A 24,356-nucleotide genomic window follows, 5' to 3' on the forward strand; every position below is an offset into this window, starting at 1 on the left:
AAATTGTCGCTCTATTTTTGTTTATAGCGCAAAAAATAAAAACCGCAGAGGTGATCAAATACCACCAAAAGAAAGCTCTATTTGTGGGAAAAAAAGGACGTCAATTTTGTTTGGGAGCCACGTCGCACGACTGCGCAATTGTCAGTTAAAGCGACGCAGTGCCGAATCGCAAAAAGTGGTCTGGTCTTTGACCAGCAAAATGGTCCGGTCTGTAAGTGGTTAAAGGTTTAGAGAAAGCTGTTTGAAGCTTGGCAAAAAGTTTGGTAAAAGCTTGCTGAAGCTTTCCCCCCAGGTTTGTTGTTCACGCTGCCCTTATACAAACTGAAGCCCGTGGAGGAGTGAAGGCATTCGGAAACAGTGAATCCAACATATCAAAATGACTAGCAGATGCAGAGATGTGGGCTGTTGAAGTTACATGCAAATCTTGACTTTTTGGGGGGGGCAAAAGAAGAGATTGGCTCCACCCCCTTTGACCCCCCCTAATTTAAAGTGGATCTCCGGACAGCTGCAGAATAGATAGCTGAAATATATAAGGATTGGGCCATACAACATAAAATGCAGTCACTTTGGTGCCAAGGAGCCACATCTTACATACAGCCCCCCCCCCCCCCCCACAAATGAATTCGACGCAGGGTTAGGCAACCTGGGGGCCCTCCAGCTGTTGTGGAACTGCATTTCCCATGAGGCATTGCAAGTCTGGCAGTTACAATTACTCCCAGACGCATGATGGGACTTGTAGTTCTGCAACAGCTGGAGGGCCCCAGGTAGAGAAGGAGACTTGATTTTTCTCTGCTACGCTTCAGTTACAGGTCATGTGCCTCCCCAGCCTGTGATTGGATAGGGAAAGCAGAAGCAGCATAATGTGGAGCTCATCTCTCTATCACTCTGCTCTCTCATCCAATCAGCATGTGCCTTGTTAGCATTTGGGCGCTGCTAAATTGGATGCTTGAGCTGTTTCTTCCACTCCAGTCTGAGCTTTGCTGTACAGAAACTGCAAGAGGCCGATACCAACAGTTTAATGAGGTGCTCACTCCTCTGTCACTCTTCTCTCTCCTCCAATCAGCATGTATACCTTTTTTAGCATTTGGTCACTGCAGCACAACTGATTGATTGCTTGTGCTGTTTCTTCTACCTGTTCTGAGCTCTGCTGTACAGGAATTGCAAGAAGCTGATACCAGCAGCTGACTGATACGTACAGCTCTTTGTCACTCTGCTCTCTCCTCAACAAGTTCCTTGTTGGCATTTGGGCACTGCGGTACAACTGATTGGATGCTTGCACAGTTTCTTCCACTCCAGTCTGAGCTTTGCTGTACAGAAACTGCAAGAGGCTGATTCCAGCAGCTGATTGATGTGCTCATTCCTCTGTCACTCTTCTCTCTCCCACAATCAGCATGTACCTTGTTGACATTTGGGCACTGCTGTACAACTGATCGGTTGCTTGTGTTGCTTCTTTTACCCTATTCTGAGCTCTGCTGTACAGGAATTGCAAGAGGCTGATACCAGCAGCTGACCGTAGAGCGCATCTCCCTTTCACTCTGCTCTGTCCTCCAATCAACAAGATCCTTGTTAGCATTTGGGCACGGCAGCACAACTTCCTCCACCCCAGTCTTAGCTCTGCTATGCAGAAGCTGCAAAAGGCTGATACCTGCAGCTGACTGATGCGCTCATTCCCCTGTCACTCTGTTCTCTTCTGCAATCAGCATGTACCATGTTGGCATATGGGCAATGCAGTACAACGGATTGGTTACTTTTTCTACACCAGTCTGAGCCTTGCTGTACAGGAACTGCAAGAGGCTGATACCAAGTACTTAATAAAGCGGACCTTCAGTCATTTTTCATCTTTCCATCCATTAAAACTTCTGCTCTTGTTGTTTTAACTTTGGATAGTAAAACATTTTTTTTCTGCCAGTAAATACCTTATACAGCCCACTTCCTGTTTCTTGTCTGGTCATTAGTCCAGTGATGGAGAACCTTGGCACTCCAGATGTTTTGGAACTACATTTCCCATGATGCTCATGCTCTCTGCATTATAGTGGAGCATCATGGGAAATGTAGTTCCAAAACATCTGGGGTGCCAAGGTTCACCATCACTGGTCTAGGCTTATGGCATCATGAACAGCTCTCTCTCTCTAAAGCCTCATACACACGATCGGACTTTGTACAAACTTTCCCTTGGATTTTTGTACAAAGGGCGTCGGCCCTGAACTTGTATTGCATACACACAGCAGGACTTTTTCAGCCAACTTTCACCAAATCACGTGGTTTTTTCTGCTCTTTACCGCCACCTTTGGTCAACTTCTGTATTGTTGTCTGATCTTTTGCATTGGTTCTGAGCATGCCTGTTTGTACTTTGTACAAAAGTCCTATGGTTTTTGATTGGACTTTGCTCCATCGGACTTTTGTTGCCAGAAAGTTTGTCCGTTCGCACAGCCAACAAAAGTCTGATGAAAACCAAAAAAGTTTGTCCGATGGAGCGTACGCACGGTCGGATGTTGCTCCAAAACAACTAATTTGCATGTTTGTTGTAAAAAAAAGTCTGATTGTGTGTATGGGCCTTAAGAGTTTTCCAGGAAGGAAGGGGAGGGATGAGTCATAAGAGGACCAATGAAAACTGCAGAGCTGGAGGTGTGTGTCTGTGTAAATCCAGGAAGTGAACAGGCAGCAGCTTCAGCTACCCACAGTTAAAATAGTTGCAGCCAAACTGGCAGAGGGAGATTTTTGCAGCATATTTGGCAAGTACAGAGTCACTGTATATATAAAATAATATGCAAAGTGGTTGGAGGGAAGCTTCGGAATGGAAAAGATGTTTTTATTACAAATTATGTGAGCAGACTGCAGTTCCTCTTTAAACTGCTTGTAAAAAGATATTAAATTATCTTCTGGTCATCCAGAAGATATTAAATTATATTGTATATTCATTGAATGTTTGCTAATATAGAGAGAGATTATCTATCTATCTATCTATATATATATATATATATATATATATATACACACACACACACACATATACAACACTTTATTTTTTTTCCCCTTTTTATTTTTTGTTTATTGCATATATTCTTTACTTACTTAGTAGTGATGTTGAAGTTCTGCCAGCATTGTCAGTGCAAATCTATTCCAACTACTCTAAAAACATCAGATTTTGTGGCTATTTATCTAATCTCAGCAGGCTGTCTATCCATTTATCTAACTTCCCTGCTTTATACAAAGAAATGTACTAAACTGAGACAAAAATAAATAAAATAAAGGCATAAATGCCTCAGACAACATGTTAAAGCTACAGTCACAACAATGACTTAAAACGATATCGTCTCTATAAATCCAGGAACCACATGTCCCAGCCTTCCCTGCCACCTCCAGCCTGCAGACAGACAAACAGGTGCAGCCAAGCAACCTCTCTCTAATCCTTATTCAAACCCCAACCAACGGAACTCTTCAGGGATTGGTGACAGCAGCCCCCCCTCCCGCCTCCTCTGCCATCCCATTGGCCTGCCTTGTGCCCTGGGGCTGTTTGCACAGTTGCTACATGAGGTCACTTGGTGCACATGAGGTCCCTGGGAGACTGAGCACTTGGCTGAAGCTGCAGGTGAAGCTGCACTCAGTGCATGGACTGCACAGGAGCTTTGATCTGCACAGACAGTAGGGCACCATCCCCCTGAGAAAGAGGAGGAGAAGGGGGGAGGGGGAGTGGTGGAGGGTGTGCTGGTCTCACCCCCCCTGCAGAGATGAGACTCTCATTGTTCAGCTGTTAGCACTCTGCTCCCTCCAGGGGCACACACACACACACACAAGATGGGCTCTTCTCTATGATAGCACAACTGCCCCTCCAATCCAGGACCCACTATGGATACCACCATCTCCCAGCTCATGGACCTGTTCCTGGACAGCCCCCTGGTCACCTGGGTGAGTGCATTCTACCTATACTGGTGGGGAATTGGGGTGGGGGCTCCTAAACCTGAGCAAAGCGCATGAACTGGTCGTGGAACTACAAGGGTCAGCATGTCCTCTCAAGAGTGGGTGGCATTGCATCTAAGTGCCACAGCAGCTAAAGGGCCACAAAAGCTGCAGAGAGAGGTTCATTTACTATCCAGATCACTTTATAGAAAGTTGCAAAACTTTTTTTTCAGGGCATTTCTTTTGGTACTTTTTTTCTTTTCTCTCCTCTTATTTTATATCATATATATATATATATATATATTATATTTTTATTTTTTTGTATAGTGTAAATTGTAGTGAGCCAGCAGCAGGAACCCTTTTTTTTTTATCTCTATGCAAATGCTATGTCTGTAGTGTGAACTCTTTTCCTATTCTCAGACCACCTGCAGACTTGGAATTTGCATTTTTTGTTTTCCTCCAGAGAATGGCTTTTCAGCTCTCGGGGTCCGCTCTGACCGTTTTTTGGAGGGAGCTGAATTTACTATGCTGCCCTTTTTATAACCAGAAGGTGACAACAGCCTTGTAAGCACATTTCTACGACATCCTCTCCGCCAGGCTCAGCGACTTTCTTGAAGTTTATAGGTGTGTAACTGAATAAAGATCAGTGTCACTGGAAGGAAATGGCTTTTTCTTTTTTTTTTTTTGCCTGGGGTGCAGTTTAACTCGGTGCGACTAAGCACCCCAGAACATCTCAATATCTTCTAACTGGCACTGCAACTGACATGCTGGATTGTTAGCTCTGCAGCCCAGTAATTTGCCTCCTGGGTTCTGTTGGGGACTGCCAGGACTGGCCTGAGCTCAGCATCATTTGCCTTTTTAGATTGTTCTTCTGCATGTGCTTTTATCATTTTGTTGTTACATTGTAACTAGTTTTCAAAATAAACATTTCTCTTCTAAAACATGTCATGTATCTGAAAGAGTTGTCAGGAAATTGATTAGTTCTGTATGTGTTCTTGTATCACTTAGATCCCTATATGTTGGAGTAGAACTCTTATGCCGCGTACACACGGTCGAACTGTTTGACGTACTTAGTCCGTCATACAATCCGACGTACAATCCGGCGTACTTTCCACTGAACGGACTTGACCACACACGGATACCCAAACAGTCCGAAAGCTTGCGCGATGACGTGTACAGCACGTACGACGGGACTAGAAATAGGAAGTCCAAGACACAGCAAAGCCCTGTAAATCCTTTCTGGGCATGCGCCATTCTTAGTCCGTCGGACTAGCATACTGAGGACCGTATTGTCCGCTGAAACCAAAGTACGACGGACAGATTTTTGGAAAAAACGAAATTCTTAGTACTCCGGTCTGCACGCTGAAAAAGTCCGCTGAAGCCCACACACGAGCGGATTGTCCGCTGAAATGTGTTTCAACGGACTAAGTACGTCAAACAGTTCGACCGTGTGTACGCGGCATTAGATCTCTATGTGCCCTTATAGAAATCTGTTTGATCTCTCTATGCCCGCACGGAATTCTGTTCGATCTCTCTCTCTCTCTCTCTATGCCTGCACAGAACTCTAGTAAGCTGGCCATACCCTATACAATTTTCTTATTCCATTTCTTTTTATATTTACCTTCAACCATGTAGTGCAAGGGCCTCCCTGATTGCATACAAATGAAAGTGTTTAGGGCTGACCTCATATATGGTTTTGGTAAATCTAAAGGAAAGTTGTACAAGAAAATTGTATAATCTACGGCCTGCCTTAGATATCTCTATGCCCTTATAGAACTAGAACTCTATCAGAACGCTGTATGCTTTTATAGAACTCTTAAATCCCTATGTTCCCTTTATAGAATTCTATTAGATACCTATATGCTCTTATATGTAAAGCACTGCGCAAACTGTTGGCGCTATATAAATATTGTGTAATAATAATAATACTATGCCCTTTTAAAACTTTTAGATCCCTATATGCCCTTTGTAGAACTCGTAGATCCCTATATGCCCTTTATAGAACTCGTAGATCCCTATATGCCCTTTTTAGAACTCGTAGATCCCTATATGCCCTTTTTAGAACTCGTAGATTCCGATATGCCCTTTTTAGAACTCGTAGATCCCGATTTGCCCTTTTTAGAACTCGTAGATCCCTCTATGCTCTTTTTAGAACTCGTAGATCCCTCTATGCTCTTTTTAGAACTCGTAGATCCCGATATGCCCTTTTTAGAACTCGTAGATCCTGATATGCCCTTTTTAGAACTAGTAGATCCCGATATGCTCTTATAGAACGCTGTTACAGCTATAGTCAAAAGTTTTGAGAATGACACAAATATACGTTTTCACAAAGTCTAAGTTTCCTAAAGTGTCAAAGGCTTCTATTGACAATGACATGAAGTTTACACAAAGTCAATATTTGCAGTGTTGACCTTTCTTTTTCAAGACCTCCCTGGCATGCTGTCAGTCTACTTCTGGGCCACATGCTGACTGATGACCACCCATTCTTGCATAATTAATGCTTGGGGTTTGTCAGAATTTGTGGGGGTCTTTTGTTCACCTGCCTCTTGAGGATTGACCACAAGTTCTCAATGGAATTACGATCTGGGGAGTTTCCTAGCCATGGACCCAAAATGTCCATGTTTTGTTCCCCAAGCCACTTGGTTATTACTTTTGCCCTATGGCAAGGTGCTCCATCATGCTGGGAAAGGCATTGTTCCTCACCAAACTGTTCTTGGATGGTTGGGAAAAGTTGCTCTCGAAGGATGGTTTTGTACCATTCTTTATTCATGGCTGTGTTCTTGGGCAAATTGTGAGTGAGCCCACTCCCTTGGCTGAAAAGCAACCCCAAACATGACTGGTCTCAGCATGCTTTACTGTTGTCATGACCCAGGACTGATGGTAGCGCTCATCTTTTCTTCTCCGGACAATGTTTTTTTCTGGATGCCCCAAACAATTGGAAAGGGGATTCATCAGAGAAAATTACTTTACCCCAGTCCTCAGCAGTCTAATCTCTGTACCTACCTTTTGCAGAATATCAGTCTGTCCCTGATGGTTTTTCCTGGAGAGAAGTGGCTTCTTCGCTGCCTTTCTTGACACCAGACCATCCTACAAATGTGTTCTGCTCACTGTGTGTGTGTGTAGATGTACTCACACCTGCCTGCTGCCATTCCTGGGCAAGCTCTGCACTGGTGGCACCCCCTTTCCCGCACCTGAATCAACTATCCTGCCACTTGCTGGACTTTCTTGGGTGCCCTGATGCTTCCATAACGAATGCAGTGGAATTTTTTTCTTTTTTGGAATTGTTTATTTTCATGGCAAAGAAGGACTTTGCAATTATTTAGCGATTTTTTTTTTTTTTTCTCCCCATCTGATCGCTCAACATAACATTCTGGAGTTATATGCAAATTGCCATCATAACAACTGTGGCAGCGGACTTTGTGAAGATTGATGTTTGTGTCATTCTCAAAACTTTTGACCATGGCTGTAGATCTCCTATATGCTCTTATAGAACGCTATTAGATCACTATGTGCTATTAGATCTCTATGTGCTCTTATAGAACGCTATTAGATCTCTATGTGCTCTTATAGAACGCTATTAGATCTCTATGTGCTCTTATAGAACGCTATTAGATCTCTATGTGCTCTTATAGAACGCTATTAGATCTCTATGTATGCTCTTATAGAACGCTATTAGATCTCTATGTATGCTCTTATAGAACGCTATTAGATCTCTATGTATGCTCTTATAGAACGCTATTAGATCTCTATGTATGCTCTTATAGAACGCTATTAGATCTCTATGTGCTCTTATAGAACGCTATTAGATCTCTATGTATGCTCTTATAGAACGCTATTAGATCTCTATGTATGCTCTTATAGAACGCTATTAGATCTCTATGTATGCTCTTATAGAACGCTATTAGATCTCTATGTATGCTCTTATAGAACGCTATTAGATCTCTATGTATGCTCTTATAGAATGCTATTGGATCTGTACATGCCCTTACAGAACTCTATATTAGATCTATATGTGCTCTTCTAGAAATATAGATGGCAGATGGCCAGGGGCGGACTGACCATTGGGCTACTCGGACACTGCCCGAGGGCCCCATGCAACTGGGGGGCCCCATCAGGGTTGCCAGCCTCAGTAAAACCAGGGACAGTATGTAAATCCCGAGATTATAGCTGCCCCACCTCTCCAGTACCTTCTCAGCCAATAGAAACATGTATGTGTGTACTGTGTGTGTGTGATTGTATACTGTGTGTGTGTTTGTGTATAATATGTGGCCCCATAATCTCCTATTGCCTGGGGGCCCCATAATCTCCTATTGCCCGGGGGCCCCATAATCTCCTATTGCCCGGGGGCCCCATGAGTTGTCAGTCCGCCCCTGCAGATGGCAGAATTTCAATTCTGTAGTGGAAGTTCTGAAATTCTGATTTCACTTGTTGCCATTCATAGAAGATGATGAGTTTGTTTTATTTATTTATTTTTTTTTTTTTTCATTTTTTTTTGTCTGAAGTTCAGTTTAACAGTGAATATCAAGAACATCTCAGTATTTTCGGTTTGACATGGCAGCCACAATGCTGGATTGTTAGCTCTGTGGCTCAGTTATTTGTCTGTTGTGGACCTGCCAGGGCCCGCTGGATCCAATAGCTCAGCAGCATTTGGCTTGTCCACCATGTATGTACAGTTTTTTTTTATTTTTTTTTTATTTTTTATTTTTTTTATCATTTCGTTACATTTGTCAACAAACTGTAATTGGAATGCTGGTCAGGAAAACTTTTAAAATCTGTATATGATATCATAGAAATCTTTTAGATCTGCATACGCTTCCACAGAAATATAGAAGGCCAGTCTGCTGGTTTAGATTTCTTATTTCAATAAATGCTGAATTTAGTGGAATATGTGAAACTTTTTGATCATTTTTGTAGTCATTCACATATGCTGACTTTGGTCTGAGGTGCAGAATGAATAAGATACACAAGAACGCCTAAACATGTTCTGTTCGACCCTTCAGCTGCCATGCTGGATTGTTAGCTCTGCAGCCCATTTGCCTTCTTGGGTCTGCTGTGGACCTGCCAGGACCAGAATGGGCTTAGATTGCCTATTGTGGACTATCATCTTGTTACATTTAAAACTTGTTTATAAAATATTCTTCTAGCACTAACCCCCAAAGGAGCTGCTGGTTTTTTGTTGGGCTAAGGCTCGGTTCACACAGGGGCGACTTGTCCAGGCGACTTCGCCGCCTGACAAGTCGCTCCCCGTTCTGTACTACGGAACCGTTCTAATAGGAGCGACTCAAGTCGCTCCGACTTAGAAAAAAGGTTCCTGTACTACTTTTGCGGCGACTTCGGGCGACTTGCATTGACTTCTATACAGAAGTCGTTTTGCAAGTCACCGCTGAGGTCGCGGCAGGTCGCGGCGCTGCAAGTCGTGCCGCGTACTGTGTGAACCGAGCCTTACCGTTACCTCACCTGTTCACTGTTTCCGTCTTAGGGGTCCCGTTGTAGAGTGGATTAAAGAATGTTAGCTCCGACACTTAGTCTTTTCCAAAGACTGGATCAAGGAAATACCTCTAGCCCCCAATTACAAGGTACCTGAATCCCCCCTCACCCTATATCCCTCTATTGCAAAACTTCACGTTCTTTCAAAGAAAGTCCTTGAAAGAACGTGAAGTTTTGCAATAGAGGGATATAGGGTGAGGGGGGATTCAGGTACCTTGTAATTGGGGGCTAGAGGTATTTCCTTGATCCAGTGGACAAACCGCTTCCACAGGCTGGATATGGCAACCATCAGATAGGCCTCTCTCACTAACCTAGCAGCTGGTGAGATGCTCGAACAAAGTCTCTGCCACAGACTTGTCAATTCAACGGAATCGTTGTGCAATCCTCTGCCACAGGAAAGCACAACCAGCAACTTGTTGTAAAGTTAAAGAGCTGTCACACACTACCAATTTCTTTCAGCCGATCCGGCGATACTGTGTGGTAGGTGACCCGGGATGCGTCCTCCAACTGAGTCTCCAGGCTCTTCCAGAGATACCAGCCTTGTTGCTCGGTCCTCACCTGAAAAAGTCCTCCCCTGGATCCTCCAGTCGCTTAGCTTCTCCCCGCAGGCAAGACAGCACAGGACCACCCCTGGATCGGTAGGCCCCAAGACTTTTGGGCTCACCCTTTCAGTTGTAAAGCCTCGGACCAGCCGGCCCAGAGACATAGAGAAAGGCAGCACACACCTCAGGCCAGGAGGGCCATGAGGTCGGGATAACGACCCCCAAAAATATGGCGCCTGTACCTTTTAAAGAGGAAGTAAACCCTGATGGGTTTACTTCCTCTTTCATTCCCTGCAAAGGTAAAGCATAATGGACTACTATGCATCGCATAGTAGCTCATTATGTGTCACTTACCTGACACAGGAGCCAGCGAAGTCGCCGCTGATCCCTGTAGTCCGCCGCATCCATCTTGCTGGTGGCGTCTCACAGCTCCGACCAATGACAGCGGCGAAGCCGCGATGAGGTCACTCCCGCGCATGCGCACGGGAGTCGCGTCTCGCAGCTCCGCCTCTGCCATTCGGCGAAGCCGCGATGACGTCACTCCCGCGCATGCGCACGGGAGTCGACAAATTAGGCAAATCCATTCTTGGATTTGCCGCATTTAGTGCGCCTGCGCGCCGCTGTCTACGGCGCATGCGCCGTAGACAGCGGTGCCCATTTTCGGGCAAATATCTCCTAAACCATATAGGTTTAGGAGATATTGCTTGGACCTACAGGTAAGCCTTAATCTAGGCTTACCTGTAGGTCAAAGTGGTTTGAAGGGGTTTACTTCCTCTTTAAGTACCCTTACCCAGGATGCACAGCGGGTGAACCACTCCCACCGGGCTATTTCTGAGTAAAAGAGGTACCCAATGCATTCAACCTGTTGCATTTCCAACACTTACCAGTGGTGACTGCGACACCCACGGCCAAGTGGAAACTAGCACAACCCAGCTGGTACATAAACCAGAACTTTGACATAATTAGTCTGAGCCTAAAATAAGTTTTACATCATACAATGTTAAGGGACTAAACACCCCAGAGAAACGTACACGATTAATAATGGAGTTGAAAAGATTTAAATCTCAAATAGTTTTCTTACAGGAAACTCATTTTAAAAAGGATAGGATCCCTTGGAGTAAAGGTCATTATTTCCCCTGGGTATATCATAGCACCTCACAGAACTCGAAATCCTGTGGGGTATCTATTTTAATAGCAAGACAGACACCATGGAAGGAACAAGGGGTATACATGGATGAGGAAGGTCGCCTCCTGATAGTAAAAGGTACATTGGGCTGCCAAAAAGTGACATTGGTAAATATATATCTGCCAAATGAAAACCAAGTAACCTCTCTAGAAATCTATTTACAGATTATTCAACAACATAAAGAGGGAATACTAGTGTTAGGAGGCGACCTAAATATGGCTTTGGATCCAATAATAGACACATCAAAAGGCTCGTCTCATCTATCTTATGTCAAATTAAGGAAAGTAAAGAGAATGATGCAAGAACTGCAGCTGATCGACAGCTGGAGGGCTGTTCACACACAGAGCAGAGATTATACTTTTTTCTCGGCAAAATTTAAATCTTACTCTAGAATTGACTATATTTTAATCTCCCAGAATGTGATTACATCCCTAGTGGAAGCCTCAATTGGCCTATTTACACTATCAGACCACGCCCCGACGAGTTGTGTGATTGAATTAGGGGAAGCTGAACCAAGGGAATGGCAATGGAAGTTAAATGAAACATTACTAAAGGATAGTGAATATAAGGTAAAATTAGAACAAGAACTGGATGTTTTTTTTGCAACAAATAAAGTAGGAGAAACAACACCTTTTTGTATATGGGAAACACATAAATGTGTCATGAGAGGAATATTTATATCCATGGGAGCACATAGAAAACGCAGAATGAATGAAACGATTGATAACTTGCTTAAAGAGATTAGGGAACTAGAAACAGTACATAAAAAATCACAAGCACAATTAGTAGAACAGAAATTAGAGGGTCTGCGTGAAAAATTAAATCTCCAATTAATAGATAAAGCGAAAGCAAAGCTAACTCGAGGGAAACGGAGATTCTATGAATTTGGGAATAAACCAGGGAGACTGTTGGCAAACGCCCTCAGAGAAAGCACAACTAGGAATTCAATTACACAAATTAAGACACAGAGAGATGAAATGGTTAATACATCGGAGAAAATTGCTCAGGTATTCAAAGAATACTATGAGAAGCTATATCAGTTGGAAAAGAAGTCTACGTTGGCAGAGGAGTTAAAAAAAGGAGAGATCGCTAGAGAATATATTGAAAGGACAGAAATGCCAAAAATAACAGAGGAAATGGCCAGAGAAATAGATGTACCAATCACTCTAGAGGAAGTTGCAAAAGCATTAAAAATATTGAAATTAGGTAAATCACCAGGTCCAGATGGATTTACTTTGTCATATTATAGAATGTTCGCGGAGAAATTGGCTCCGAGATTCGTGGAAGCTTATAATTCAATACGGGAAGGGAAGCAAATTCCAACAGAAACATTACTGGCGCATATAACAGTAATACCGAAAGAAGGAAAGGATCCCTCTCAGTGTCCCAGCTACCGACCTATTTCGTTGTTGAATGTGGACCTTAAATTGTTCACAAAAATATTAGCCATGAGATTGATAAATTTGATACCGGAACTAATACACCCAGATCAAGTGGGATTCGTCCCAGGGAGAGAAGGAAGAGAAAATACGCAACGAGTGGTGAACACAATTTACCTGGTACAAAAATTGCATAAGTCAATGGTGATAGTATCTGCGGATGCAGAAAAAGCGTTTGATCGGGTGGATTGGATATTCTTAAAAGCAGTACTACAACATATAGGCCTGGGGGAGGGGATGCTGAGATGGATCCTAAACTTATATTCAAAACCAAGTGCTAGGGTGAAAGTGAATGACAGATTATCAGAGCCATTCTCCATTTTAAATGGAACACGCCAGGGATGTCCCCTCTCACCCCTGATATTCATTTTGACAATAGAACCTTTTTTAAGGAAAATACGTGCCAATGTGGATATCAGGGGGGTAAAAATAAAAAATGAGGATCAGAAGTTGGCAGCTTATGCAGATGATTTGATTTTTTTTGTAACGTCCCCAATTACATCTCTCCCATCTTTACTAATGGAGCTACGAGAATATGGGAAAATATCCAACTTTAGAATAAACTATGGAAAATCGGAGGCAATGGGAGTAGAGATGGATTCGCCTCAGTTGCAAGCAGTGTCCACGCAATTTGATTTTAGATGGACGAATTCATATATAAGTTACTTAGGAACAAAAATGTCAAAAAATCTAAATGAACTGTTTGAACTTAACTATATCCCACTGGTAAGACAGATCAAAAGTGATCTTCAAAAATGGGACAAAGAGATTTTTACATGGTTCGGGAGAACCAATATTATTAAGATGAATGTGATGCCCAGACTGTTATACATAATTCAAACTATACCAATTAAGATCCCTTCAAGTTTGTTTAAGGATCTTAGATCAAGATTTATGAAGTTCATCTGGGCTGGGAAACCAGCAAGAGTACGCCGAGATATTTTAGTACTCCCCAAAGGAAAAGGAGGGATAGGACTTCCAGATCCAATAAAATACCAGGAGGCCTCACACTTAACTAGAGTAGTGGAATGGTGTAGGCTTAAAAACGAAAAACCGTGGATACAGACAGAACAAGCAGCGACAGATATCCCATTGGAAGGATTAGTGTGGATTCCAGATACAGAAATACCAATGGGATTGAGAAAACATCCAATACTAGGGGAGACATTACGAATAACTAAAAGAGTATTCAGGAAAACATCTATTTCAAGAATTCCCAGCCCGCTCCTTCCTATCCTTGGTACCCCAGCATTTCTACCGGGAATGACAGATCCAAAGTTTAAAACAATACAAGATAGAGGTATGAGTAGAATTTGTCATTTCTCGGTAGGCAACCGGTTAATGACTAAAAAAGATACTGAAAAAGGAATGACATTAGGATTAGACCCTTTCAGAATGAGGCAATTAGAAGCCTTTATTAGATCTAAATCAAAGGTATACGTAGAAATAAGGGCATTGACTGAGTTTGAAGAGATCTGTTTGAAAGGAGAGGAACTGAGACATCTGATGTCTTATTTTTATAGTATGTTAATAGAACAGGAGACTTCACAAGATTTGCCCTTTTTACAGGCTTGGGAAAGAGATTTAGGGACTACGTTTTCCCCAGAACAAAAGGATAAGATGCTGTTGTTTAATCAAAAGGCCTCGATGGCAAGCAGATATCAAGAAGGGGGATATAAGATCCTTACTAGGTGGTATAGAACACCAAAAGTGTTACATCAAATTTACCCCCAGATATCAGAGACATGTTGGAGATGTCATGGAGCAGAAGGAACATTATTACATATATTTTGGGAATGTCCAAAAATTAGAGTGTTCTGGGAGATGGTAGCCGATACTATTGTAAGGATTACAGGAATTGACCTGGGAGATAAACCGGCAACTTTTCTGCTGCTGGACATCCCAATGGCAATAGAAAGATTCAAAAATTCTTTGCTGAGACATTTATTGATAGCAGCAAGGGCATGTATCCCGGTTCTGTGGAAAAAAAGCAACCCTCCAGCTAGAGCACAGTGGTTTCAGAGAATTGCAGAAATCCAACAAATGGAAAATTTAACAATGACAATGAGAGATCAAGACGAGAAATATCAGAAGATCTGGGCTCCATATCTAAATTATAGAGAAAGTATGATGTGAAACATTTCGAAATATGATAGAGCAGGCGGGTGGTGGTGGGGGGGGGGGGGAGTGAGGGGGGGGATTATAGTGAAAATTCAAACTTTTTTTTTTTTTTTTTTTTTTCTTGTTTGTATATTTATTTATTTTTCTGGGAGGGAAGGGTGAGGGAGGGGGGGGACTACCGGGAGATTCCCGGTGGGCCGATGGCTCAGTGGGCCGGTTTCAGTGACAGCCTAGCCAAATGAATGGCTGTGCTACTCGCACAGCCATTCATTTGAGCACCGCTGTACTTCTGAGCACAGCGCGGCGCACTTCGGCTCTTTCCGCCCCCACTCGGCGCTCTCATAACACATCTTCGGCCACCTCCGCCACCGCTCGGCTTCCCCCGCCCTGCTCCTCTCCGACAGCGAACAAAACTCGGCTATCTCCGGCGGCCCCCGCGGTAACGGACGCTGTGAGTTTAAATGAGCCGGGGGCCGCCATGAGAGCAGCCGACAGGCAGAGAAGTCCCTGGAGCAGACGAGGGAGCCTGGAGGATGGCGGTGCTGCAGGAACCCATCCAGGTAACCGGCCGGCCCATTGAATACTGTATATAGCACATGGCTGGATATATATATATATATATATATATATATATATATATATATATATATATATATATATATATATATATATATATATATATATATATATATATATATATATATATATATATTGTAATGTTCGGGGGACCAGGTAGACCGCAGGACACAGGCTTTTCATACAACAAACGGTTTATTAACTTAAATAGCTTTACAGCAGCCAAAAACAAAAGGAAAAAGATTTGTAGTCTCACCGACTTGCAAAGTCCAGAACAGCTGTCCTTATCAGAAACAGAGCTTGGTCTTGATGGCAGGTAGCTTCTCCTACCAGGAGCCTTCCAAACAGGACACTGCTGTCCACTTCATTTGCTGCAACCCAAAACAAACGCCAAACACCATCCACCATGTGTTCTCCACTCCTCCACACCCATCTACAACTTCCTGTCTTGCCTTTTAAAGACACTTCCTCTAACAGGTGGGTTAATCAATTTTCATTCCCTAAAGAGAGCACAACCCAAACAGAGGGGAAATATAGCGTCCTTCCAGGACCCAGCCACGGCGTCCATTACATATCCCCCCCCTGTGCCCCAACGCCAAGGAGGTGGAGGCAACAGTGGAGCTCAAACAATGGACTCGGGAGAGGGCATCTGCGTTTTGATGCAGTCTCCCGGGCCTATGCTCCACTACAAACTTAAATTCCTGGAGTGCCAGGAACCACCGGGTAACCCTGGCATTAGTCCCTTTTCCCTGTCTCAGCCATGTTAAAGGGGCATGGTCAGAAATCAACCTAAACTTCCTCCCCAAAAGGTAATATCTGAGGGATTCCAGAGCCCACTTAATGGCCAGACACTCTCGTTCAATTATGGCATAGTTTTTCTCCGCTGGTGTTAACTTCCTGCTGAGGAAGACTATCGGGTGTTCCTCGCCATGAATAACCTGTGACAACACCGCTCCCAATCCTACATCGGAAGCATCAGTCTGGAGAATAAATTCTTTTGAAAAATTGGGTGCTACAAGGACAGGGTGTTGGCACAGCGCCGACTTGAGCTCCAAAAAAGCCTTCTCAGCGTCTGCATTCCACTCCACCATGACCGATTTCCGACCCTTAGTCAGATCGGTCAACGGAGCCGCCAACGTGGCAAAGTTGGGTACAAACCTCCTGTAGTATCCCACCATGCCCAGGAATGCACGTACCTGCTTTTTTGTGAGGGGGCGGGGCCAATTCTGTATAGCCTCTATCTTGTTGACCTGAGGTTTCACTACCCCTCTACCCACGATATAACCCAGGTATTTCACCTCCTCCATTCCCAAAGCACATTTTTCAGGGTTTATTGTAAACCCCTCCTTCCAAAGAGAGTCCAGCACTGCCTGCACTTTGGGCAAATGGGATTCCCAGTCTTTGCTAAAAATGACTATATCGTCCAAGTATACTGAGGCATACTTCCGGTGAGGTCGTAAAATCCTATCCATTGCTCTCTGGAAAGTGGCTGGAGCAGTTTGCAATCCAAAAGGCATCCTTTTGTACTGAAAACTCCCCTCTGGGGTAGAAAAAGCAGTTTTCTCTCTAGCAGCCTTAGTCAACGGTATTTGCCAATACCCCTTGGTAAGGTCTAACGTAGTGATATACCTGGCTGGACCTAGTCTCTCGATAAGCTCATCTACCCGGGGCATAGGGTAGGCATCAAACCGGGAAACTTCATTAAGTTTCCGGAAATCATTGCAGAATCGCAGAGTCCCGTTGGGCTTCGGTACCAACACAATCGGGCTCGACCACTCACTCTGCGATTCCTCAATAATCCCTAGGTCTAACATCTTTTTTACTTCCTCTGAAACGGCCTTCCTTTGAGCCTCTGGGATGCGGTAGGGCCGGACAAAAACTTTGACTCCTGGTTCTGTGACAATATCATGCTCTACGACACTAGTGAGCCCGGGCAAGTCTGAAAATTTTTCTTTATTTCTCTGCAAGAACTCCTTTGCCTGCTGACTTTGGGTTTTAGACAGGGTATTTGCTATTTGGACACTCTCCACCCCAACCCGAGGCTCAAGTTTTGTACTAGCCAGGGAGGTCGCTGGTTCCCTGTCTGTCCAGGGCTTTAACAAGTTTACATGATATATCTGGAAGGGTTTCCTCTTGCCTGGTTGGTGGACTCTATAATTTACCTCTCCCATTTTTTCCACAACCTCGAAAGGGCCTTGCCATCTGGCCAAGAATTTACTTTCCACAGTGGGAATCAACACTGCTACTCGATCCCCCACTTGGAAGTTCCTAATTTTGGCTGCCCTATTATAGACCTGTCGTTGAGCCTCCTGGGCTTTTTGTAAGTGTTCCTTAACTAGCGGCATCACAGTTCGGATCCTCTCCTGCATTTGAGAGACATATTCAAGAACACTTTTATGCTGGATTGGTTCACTTTCCCATTCTTCTTTAACAAAGTCCAGTAGTCCGCGAGGTCTCCGCCCATATACCAATTCAAAGGGCGAAAACCCAGTGGAGGCCTGGGGCACTTCTCGGATAGCGAACAGGAGAGCTGGTAACAAGCAGTCCCAGTCTTTCCCATCCCTTTGTACCACTCTCTTGAGCATAGACTTAAGGGTCTTATTAAAACGTTCTACCAATCCATCTGTTTGGGGATGGTAGACCGATGTGCGCAGCTGTTTAATCCGGAACAGTTTGCATACATCAGCCATAACCTTCGACATAAACGGGGTGCCCTGGTCTGAGTATTTCCTTGGGAAAACCTGTCCGTGTAAACAACTGGAATAACTCCCGTGCAATAGCCTTAGAGGAGGTATTCCGCAGGGGTAGCGCCTCAGGATATCGAGTGGCATAGTCAAGGATCACTAGTATGTAAGAATGCCCTCGAGCCGACTTTACCAAGGGACCCACTATATCCATGGCTATCCTCTCGAATGGGACCTCAATTATGGGTAGAGGGACCAACGGGCTCCAGAAATGGGTCGCCGGAGCGGTCAACTGACAGGTGGGACAAGAGGTACAGTATCTCCTTACCTCTGCTTTCAAGCCTGGCCAGTAAAACCGGTCGGCGATCCGTGCCTCCGTCTTTTCAACTCCCAGGTGTCCCCCTAACACATCATCATGGGCCAGGTCCAGGACCTTGCGTCTATATTGTTGGGGTACCAATAATTGTTCTACCACATTTTCTCTCACTTTAGTAACCCGATAAAGCAATTCATTACGTATTGAAAAATGTGGCCACCGCTCATTAGCACCTGGCTCTTGGGGCTCCCCATTTATTACTACAACCTGTTCCCGTGCCCTGGCCAAAGTGGGGTCCTGCATCTGGGCAGTACCAAATGCCCCCTGGGGAACACCCAAATCTGGCAAGTCAGGGGTAGAGGCCATTTCCTCATCGTCTTCCCCCAGCATTACCTGAAGCGGGGAAGGTTCCCCCCCCTCAGTGTTCAGGTAGGTCTGAGAACCCCACATATTGACATCTTTAACAGTATCAGCACTATTTTCATCATTATTAACCAAAGTCTTGGCGTTTTTATCAACTGGGTCCATATTATGAACATGTGGCATCTCAGGGTTATTACCCTCTACAACAGGAACAGAGGGACTAGTTTCTTCCCAGTCTCTGGACCTTTCAGATAGTTCTCCTTGTCTCCAAAGTTTTGCAAATAATGGACAGTCTCGTCCTATGATAACGTCATGTACCAAGTTCTTTACCACCCCCACCTCTTGAGTACCAGTGCCACATGCTGTGGAGATGGACACCGAGATGAGAGGGTACTCTCTAGTGTCCCCATGAATGCACACAACCCGCAAAATTTTGCTTACCGGACCGATCTTCCCAATTACTCTAGGGTGAACCAGGGTTACCATGCTTCCAGAGTCCAGCAAGGCCCATGCAGGGTGGTGGTTCACTTGGACTTCACACTCAAAATTCCTCTCTCCAAGGTCAAGATGTGTTGTACACGATTTATGGGCATAAAAAGACCCCCTCCGAAGAACCCCGCATTCCATGGGTTCTTCCTGCAATGGGCAGTGGGCCCGGGTATGGCCCCAGGCATGACATCGCCAACATTGTACATCCCCTCCTCTCCGATCAGGAACAGGTCGCTGAGGGGGTAACGGGTGTGACTCTTGGCCTTCCGGGGTGTTGGTTCCAGGGCTCCTGGGGACATCCGTTCGAAGGGCGGCAGTTGGTCGGAAGGGCCGTGGCCGACTGGGCCCTTGACGCTTGGTGGGGCCAAGCAGATCCTCCACCACCGTATATCGTTCCACCATCTCAACAAGGCCGTTCGCGGTTTTGGGGTCTCCATGACTGACCCACCGTTGAAGGTCATCTGGCAGTGACCTTAAGTACCGGTCCAGCACGATCCGCTCCACAATTTGGGGGCCAGACAACACTTCGGGCTGTAGCCATTTTTTTACTAGTTGCACCAGGTCATGCATTTGAGATCGTGGTGGCCGGTTTGAACGATACTTCCATTGGTGCACTCGTTGGGCCCGAACGGCCGTAGTCACCCCCAACCGAGCCAGTATTTCTGCCTTTAGTTTTTGATAATTTTTAGCATCTTCTGGTGGTAGGTCAAAATAGGCTTTTTGAGAATCTCCGGTGAGGAAGGGAGCAATTAAGCCGGCCCACTGGTCCTGGGGCCACCCTTCTCTCTCTGCCGTCCTCTCAAATGTTGCCAGAAACGCCTCTACGTCATCACTCGGGGACAACTTCTGCAAGAAATGGCTTGCCCTTATGGTCACCTGGTTGCCAGGGGCAACGGCCACTTGTTCACGGACCTGAGAAAGCTGCTGCACTGCTTCTTTTAAGGCCGCCATCTGATCCTGCATAACCCCTTGTTGGGTCGCTTGCTGGGCTGCTAACTGGGCCACCAACAGGCGAGTATTTTCTTGCTGCAAAGCCAGTGCCTCGTTGTGCTGCGTTGCTAAGCGCTGATTAGCTTCCTCATGGCGGGTCTGAGCTTGTATATTTGCCAAGGACAGCTGTTTAATTAGCTCCTCCATTGTTTCAGCTTTCCGCAGTTGTGCAGCTTTAACCCAGGACATAAATTCACTGTACTGTCCCTTTAAATGTCAGTTCAAATTCACAAAAAAAAAAAAATAAAATAGCAAGAAAAAAATGCCTGTTACTTTGTCCTGCCCGCATTCGAGCACCACTTGTAATGTTCGGGGGACCAGGTAGACCGCAGGACACAGGCTTTTCATACAACAAACGGTTTATTAACTTAAATAGCTTTACAGCAGCCAAAAACAAAAGGAAAAAGATTTGTAGTCTCACCGACTTGCAAAGTCCAGAACAGCTGTCCTTATCAGAAACAGAGCTTGGTCTTGATGGCAGGTAGCTTCTCCTACCAGGAGCCTTCCAAACAGGACACTGCTGTCCACTTCATTTTCTGCAACCCAAAACAAACGCCAAACACCATCCACCATGTGTTCTCCACTCCTCCACACCCATCTACAACTTCCTGTCTTGCCTTTTAAAGACACTTCCTCTAACAGGTGGGTTAATCAATTTTCATTCCCTAAAGAGAGCACAACCCAAACAGAGGGGAAATATAGCGTCCTTCCAGGACCCAGCCACGGCGTCCATTACAATATATATATATATATATATATATATATATATATAGCAAAGGATGTGGTGCTAAATAAAATAACATAAAACATCCATTTGGTGAAAATAATATGCAAAATCCAACATAGCTAAAAGTTCACCAAAACTGTCAATTAATATTAAAATGTGCATAAAAATATTTTCCGCAAAAAAATCATATATAAAAATGCTTATAATTAAAAACCCCCCTTTTTTTTTGTACTCTTTTTGCACTTTAATACCAAGGACATAGTTTGGATAAAATGGTTTTAATTATAAGCATCGTTTATATACAAATTTTTTGCTGAAATTTTTTTTTTATGCACATTTCAATATTAATTGACACGTTTGATGTACTTTTAGCTATGTTGGATTTTTTGTATTATTTGAATCATTATTTGCACCAAATGGATTTTTTTTATGTTATTTTGGTTAGCATCACATCCTTTGCTATATATTCAATTTATCTGTGGGTTTGTGTTAGGCCCCTTTCACACATGCAGATGATATGTCCGTATTTCATCCATCCGTTTGCAGATGAAATACGGGCATACATTCATCCCTATGGGATAGCGGGTGTCTGCGGATGAACATCCGCAGACACCCGATTTCATCCGCCTCCGCAACAGTCCGATTCTGCAGACGGAGGAAAATCCTATTTTTCTATCCGCCTGCAGAGCGGATCGGATGAACACGGACAGACGGTCCGTGCTCATCCGATCCCCATAGAGGAGAGCAGAGATCTGACAGGGCGGTCCCCGCACAGTGTGCGGAGACCGCCCTGTCCGCAGCCGGCTCAGCGGGGACAACGGAGCGATCCCCGCTGAGCGAGCGGATCATCACGGGGCGGATCATTACTGATCCGTCCCGTGTGAAAGGGGCTTAAACCTGTTTGATGTTGGCAGCTTCTCATTACTGCGGTTGATCAAAAATAGGTGTGCGCATTAGTTGTTTATTTTAAAATATATAATGCAGAGCCAGACTTCGGGCAGGTGACAGGGGGACACCAGGGGGTGGGGGGGGGCTGGAAAATAAAAGCACACCAGCAGTGTGCTGTCGGCTTCTGAGTTTGCATACTCCTGCTATGTGTCTAGCCGGGCCGTGATGACGTCACTCTCGTGCAAGTGCGCAGCATACTATTTTTGTGCGCGTTTGCAAAATTGGAGTGGGCCGGTCTGGATGAAGTCCAGGGCCAAATTTTTGTCCCAGTCCAGCCCTGTGTTTGACACTGCGGCTGCTATGATGGATTGTTAGCCCTGCAGCCCATTTTATTTGTTTTATTTCTGTACACTTTTTTTTTCACCAGGTGAATGGGTAGGGGTACATCTTACCCCATACTCATTCACATAGGGTAGGGGGCCGGAATCTGGGGCCCCCCTTATTAAAGGGGGCTCCCGGAATCTGATAAGCCCCCCCGCCCGCAGACCCCAACAACCAACGGCCAGGGTTGTTGGCAAAAAGCCCTTGTCCTCATCAACATGGGGACAAGGTGCTTTGGGTGGGCGGGGGCACAGTCCGTTCATTTCAAAAGTCCGGCGGACTAGCACACAGACTAGCGGATTGTCCCCCGGAGCCCACACACGGGCAGATTGTCCGCTGGACAGTTCGATCATGTATATGCGGCATTAGGCTTCTTTCACGCTGCAGCTGCAGCCACATTGGTAGTAAAGTGCTGCTTGTTTTAGCGGCTCTTTACTGTCGTTTTAGCAGTGCCTTTCGGGCGCTAGTGGGGCACTTTTAACCCCTGCTAGTGGCTGAAGAAAGGGTTAAAACTGCTTGTGTTGTGGCGCATCTGAAGCTTTTTTCAGGCGCTTTGGAAGCACTGCCGATTCATTCCAATGAGCAGGGATGGTGTAGGAGTTCTGTATACACCGCCCCAAAGATGCTGCTTACACATAGGTTGGACTTGATGGACTTGTGTCTTTTTTTTCAACCTCGCCTACTATGTAACTATGTAAGGACTTTTTTCCCACGAGTGCACCCCCCCAGTGTGAAAGCACTCAGGTTTTCACACTGGGGAGGCATTAGAGGCAGTTTTCAGGCGGTATTTTTAGTGCTAATACACCTGAAAACTGCCTCAGTGTGAAAGGGGTCTTAAGGCGTCAGCATACCAAGACATCTTGGACAATTTTATGCTCCCAAACAGTTTGGGGATGGCCCCTTCTTGTGCCAACATGACTGCGCACCAGTGCAAAAGGCAAAGTCCATAAAGACGTGTGTGTGTGTGTGTTACAACGACACATGTAGCATGCATGTACTTAACATGAAACAAAATAAATCTGATGAGAAGTCCACCTAAGGCTCCATGCACACTGGACGTTAAAAAAATGTTATAAAAATGGCAGTAGCTTTGCTTTAGTCTTTCAACGTTTTTTTAATATTTTTGGAATAAGCGTTTTATTAGTGTTGTGTGGTGGGGTGTTTTTTTATTTATTTGCATCCCTTCTCCCTCCTTCTTCTTTCTCCTTCTCCCCTCCTTTTTCCCTTTTTTTTTTTTTTTTTTTTTTTTTTTTTTTCCTCCTTCCCTCCCTCTCTCTTCCTCCTTCCCTCCCTCTCTCTTCCTCCTTCCCTCCCTCTCTCTTCCTCCTTCCCTCCCTCTCTCTTCCTCCTTCCCTCCCTCTCTATTCCTCCTTCCCTCCCTCTCTCTTCCTCCTTCCCTCCCTCTCTCTTCCTCCTTCCCTCCCTCTCTCTTCCTCCTTCCCTCCCTCTCTATTCCTCCTTCCCTCCCTCTCTCTTCCTCCTTCCCTCCCTCTTCCTCCTTCAATTTCCCTGAGATGAAATGGCTGTGGTAATTACCAAGACAGTGAAACTGATTAAATCACCTGTGCAAAATAATGGAGCGCCTGAAAACATGACCTGTTGGGCGGCGCCTTGAGGACTGGAGTTGAAAAACATTGATCTGCAGTGTCTCAAAAGTCTCAAAGGCTTCTGGTTACTGATCGCCGACCGCTTTCATTGGCCAGGCCAAGATGATGTCACTCCCGCATATGCATGGGATTTCAGTCATCATTTATTATTATTATTCAGGTTTTATATAGCGCCAACAGTTTGAGCAGCACTTTACAACATGAGGGCAGACATTACAGCTACATTACAATTTGGTACAAGAGGAATCTGAGGGCCCTGCTGGTTAGAGCTTACAATCTAAAAACCATCATCTTGTCATTATCCGAATTGAACAATGAGCTGTGCGTGCGCAGCTCAGTGTAAAAGACTAGACTGGCAGGAAAGTATTTTTTTTTTTTTTTGCAGAAAAGAAATTGTAATTCTCTTCTGCATTCAAAATCCTGACTGTTCTCCAGGTTTATATATTTGTACTGCACACATGGCTGCTTTGCAGTCGTCAATCATATCTGAATCTTCCAGGTACAGGAAGTGCGCATCGTTTTGCATATGATCTGAAAGCAGCACAAGCTGCACAGCGGAAAGCGCATTATTAATCAGTGTGGCCGTGAAAAGTTTCTGCACTTGGCATAATACTGCCACTTTTTTGCAATGACTTTTTTGACTAATCCTAATTGTGTCATCAT

The 24,356-nt window shown here is 44.7% G+C and overlaps 1 protein-coding gene across 1 annotated transcript in view; it reads left to right on the forward strand.

Annotated features, from left to right (window-relative positions):
- The first annotated feature begins 3,516 nt into the window (after positions 1–3,516).
- The window catches only part of CCDC88C (coiled-coil and HOOK domain protein 88C), a 223,532-nt gene continuing 202,692 nt past the window's right edge, over positions 3,517–24,356 (forward strand). The window contains exon 1 of the mRNA XM_077466757.1: positions 3,517–3,914. Coding sequence (XP_077322883.1) covers positions 3,847–3,914 — 68 coding nt within the window. The 5' untranslated portion in view covers positions 3,517–3,846. The remainder of the gene's footprint in view (positions 3,915–24,356) is intronic.

The sequence above is a fragment of the Lithobates pipiens genome, unplaced genomic scaffold (genome assembly GCF_037356315.1).
Source record: "Lithobates pipiens isolate NorthernLeopardFrog02 unplaced genomic scaffold, aLitPip1_a1.2 Scaffold_37, whole genome shotgun sequence".
Classification (NCBI taxonomy): Eukaryota; Metazoa; Chordata; class Amphibia; order Anura; family Ranidae; genus Lithobates; species Lithobates pipiens.